Raw genomic sequence first — 3,703 nt, 5'->3', positions numbered from 1 at the left:
ATTTTCAAAACAGGAAGTATACAAATTCAACATCGACTTATGACAATTTACACACTATCATTCCCAACAAGAACCTATACGAAGACCATCTCGTGTTTAACTCGTTACCACTGACGAGGCACGACAGGATGTTTCTTCGCTTCCCCTGAGATTGCCCCCGAAAAACCAGTATAAATACGGGGACTCTGTTGAAAATTGATGATTTTTTCAGTTTTCTTGCAGATGAGAGTGCTCGCATTTCTTGGGACTGTGTGCCGTGTGGGCGCAAAAGTCTCGCTGGAAGACGCTCTAGAGGTGCTGGGGAGAAGAATAGCCGGCCCGGAGAAGGATAGCCTGCGGGTAAACTTGGAGGGGCCGCTAAACATGGTAAACGCATACATTTACACACATTTAGGGTATATGCAGAATAAGAGGCTTTTTTCCCCGGAAATAGAGACGAGCTACAGCGTAAAGTGCACGGGAACGGTAAACAACAAGGAAGTATACAGTTGCGAGAGGAAGTGCGTCAAGGATGCAGCATATTCCCTGCAAACGGGGGAAGAACTAACTTCCGCGGAGTATTTGAGGCACTACCACGAAGTCCTTATAAAGCTCTTTCCTTCCGTGGACGGGAATCTCTCAATAGAAACCGGAAGGAACGACTCGACAACAAAATTTCTAAGGAGGAAAATCAGCGAGGAAGAGGCCCTGCGCGTGCTCGCATCGCTTTTCCTGCTGAGTGTGGGCGTGGACGTGCCGATTCTCCCGGACACTCCGGACTCCAGCGAAAGCCCGGAGAAACTTCTCTCGGGGGTGAATAGAATCCTCGCGAGAAAAGACAACAAGAGACGAGAGATCGTTGCGGTTATTCGCTTCCTGAAGAAGTATGGGAAAACACACTCCATGCCCGAAACACTCTCTGCCTTTGAGTCTGGGGAGTTTCTGGACAGCACGCAATTCCTTGTGCAAACGTACATTTTCGAGTACCTGCCGAATAAGGAGGCCTTGGCTGGATTTATTCGGGCAGTGTATGAGATTATGGTGGAGATAAAGAGTGGTACAGGCAGAAACGAGATTTTCAGCTCACTTTTTGTGCCTTCGGAAAGCTCTCTCTCCCAGAAAGCCATTTTTTCGCCTGTTACGAGAGTGGCTGCAGTAGAAAAAAGGCTCAGCTGGTTCCCATACGCGGACACTTCCCTTGTTCCAGCGTATAAAACCGTGCGTGCATACAGCAGGAAAGACTTGGCCTTTACTGAAAGCTCTTTCAGCAACTGCGTGGAAACGGGAGTTTACGCTGCTTTCTGCTGCCTTGCATACGACCCGGAGAAGCAGGAATACAACGTGGAAAAAATGCTCCAGACCTCGGAAAATTCTGAAGAATCTCGGGATTTGCACGCTTTTTTCCAGAGAAAAGACATTTCTGCAAAACACGGTGCCTCTCAAAGGGTGCTTGAGGAGTGGAATAGAGTCGTCTCGGGGCTCCCCGGGGGGATCAGATACGTGAGAGAATTCGGGAACGAGCTGGAGGCGGGGTTCCTGAACTTTTTGTGCGTTATTTCGCAGGTTGCAGGGCGCCCGTTGGAGGAAAAACAGATGCTCCAGGATCTTATGGGAAGACTGGAGAGAGAAGGGGGCAGCTCGCTGCACGATGTTTGGAGTGCAGCCCAAAAGTACACGCAGGAGCTTTTTTCGGCCCTCTCCGTGAACAAGAGCGTGGAGGTGAAGTTTACGAAAATGGAAAAAAACTCCAAGGAAGGAAAGAGCGACTTTTACGGGACTTTCATTCTAAAGTACACCAGCGCAGAAACGGGCGCAGTCCAGGGCCTTTCTTTTGTCTCTTCGCCTAACCATCTCATGATTGCCCCGATTCCTGCTTCTAGTGCGCTTTCTAGCGAGGAAGAAGGCGGCTTTTTGGCGAGCATGGAGGAGCTTGAGAAGAAGCCCGGCTTTACTTCCTGCCTTTTCTTCGAGTACACGCGGCAATGCATGCGAAAGTTCGCAGTCCCTGCTAAGTCTTTCGGGGTGTGCGTTGATGAATTCATGAAAAAAGCCGTTGAAAAAATCAGGACATCCCCAACCCACGGGGTAAACCGCCTTCTCCTGATACAGCCAATTAGGAATGTGCCTTTTATGGCGGGCCTTACATCCACTCTCTGCCTAACCGCAAAATCCAGCGGAGTTGCCCTCGATCCCTCGCACAAAATTGTTCGGTTCGTTTCCAACGTCCTAGGAAGCAGCCCTTTGGATGACAGTTACACGCAGTGCACCATGCTGACTATCCCCATGTACGTGGAAGACATTAAGACGCTCTTTCCGAGGATTTCCCTTGGCAAAGCCGCGTATAGCCAGATCTTCAAGCAAGTGGGCTTTTTCCTGTGCAAGAACTCCAAGGTCTATGCAAAGCTCCCAAAGGCGGCTTCTTTCTTCGTCAAGTACCTGAAGAGATACTCACAGGAAAGAGAACCCGGCCTTTCCACGTACCAAATGCTAAACGTTAGAACATGGATTTTTTCGGTCTTTGACTACATCTTTGCCGATGGCTCCTGCGAAGCTGCAAATGAGCTTTCAGATGCTCTGGCGGCAGAGGGGACTCCTGCAGCCGAAAGCCTGAAGAATGTTTTGGACCTTGTCTGGCTGGGGCTTTCCTACCACAAGAAGCGGGAGTGTTTAGGGCTTATTCTGGAGCTTTACGACCGAGTAGACGCGAAAAGCCTCGACAAAAAGGGCCATGCTCTTTTCGCATACGCACAGAAAAAACTTGTCTACATCCAGAAAGTGAAAGCCCTTAAAAAACAGGAGGAAGCCGGGATTTTGCCCGAAGAAAAGGCCCAGGCGGTGCTGGGGCTCTTCAGGGAGGAGCCTCTAGAGGTGCCGCAGCCATATGTTTTACGTGAGGCAGTGCCATAGAATAAACGCCTTCTTCCATAGAGTTTTCAAGCAGGCGATGAAATCCCTGCGAAGTATCCGGAGCCAGCGTGCGTACTTTTCAGCCCTGACTTTAACAGGCCCTTTTTGCTGGTTTTCCCCTCCTTCTTTCCCCGAGCAACCCCGAGAATCTTCTGCGTTTTGCAAACCCAGAAATATAAGCCCATCCAGCTTTCACATAAACATACGCCTTTTCAAGCATAGGAGAGAAGAAAAAAAGAATCCCAGGAAACATGTCATTAGGACGCTTGCTTTCAAAGAGCAAAGGGTTCGCCAGGCGGCCGTGCATTCCAGCCTTCTCTTCAGGAGGCGCCAAGAAGGACAGCTGTACTCTCGGGAGAAGTTCCAGTTCCCATTGCGCTCAAAGCCTTCCAGGGTCTCTGCGGCCTGGCTTGCCGGTGAAGATTCCAACTACACTTTTCTGCTAGTCCTGCGTGAAAACCTGCGATTTAAGCTCGTTTCCGCATGTATCCCTTCGGCTGGAGTGCTGGCTTCTTTTAACAGCCCTTGTGTAGTGCGCAAGATGAGTTGGCCTGGAAGAAGCCATTCTTTCCGGCATTTTCACTTCGAGAGGTCTTTGCAACGTAAAGGCCCAAACCAACCTCAAATAGGGGTTGTATGCTGAAAGCATAGTTACTCTTAAATTGGTTATTGGTCTGGCGTGGTTTGATATTGGCCTGGCAGCCGTCATAAACAATGACAAGTTAAATACATAAGTATTTAAGCAGGCCGAAAAAGAATAAAGGACAATAGTTCACATGGCCACTTCCAGCAGCACAGCTCTGCCACCCGTTGAAAA

General features: G+C 49.5%; 1 protein-coding gene across 1 annotated transcript; it reads left to right on the top strand.

The window, feature by feature from the left end:
* Nucleotides 1–222: 222 nt before the first annotated feature.
* NEMAJ01_2345 (uncharacterized protein) lies at nucleotides 223–2,886 on the top strand (the record flags this gene model as incomplete). Its single annotated transcript, XM_047916183.1, has 1 exon — nucleotides 223–2,886. One exon carries the CDS (start codon nucleotides 223–225, stop codon nucleotides 2,884–2,886), a length of 2,664 nt encoding a protein of 887 aa, XP_047772140.1.
* Between the last annotated feature and the right edge of the window lie 817 nt (nucleotides 2,887–3,703).

The sequence above is a fragment of the Nematocida major genome, assembly GCF_021653875.1.
Source record: "Nematocida major strain JUm2507 chromosome Unknown 2429, whole genome shotgun sequence".
Taxonomy (NCBI): Eukaryota; Fungi; Microsporidia; genus Nematocida; species Nematocida major.
This window is presented reverse-complemented; position numbering and strand designations above follow the sequence as displayed.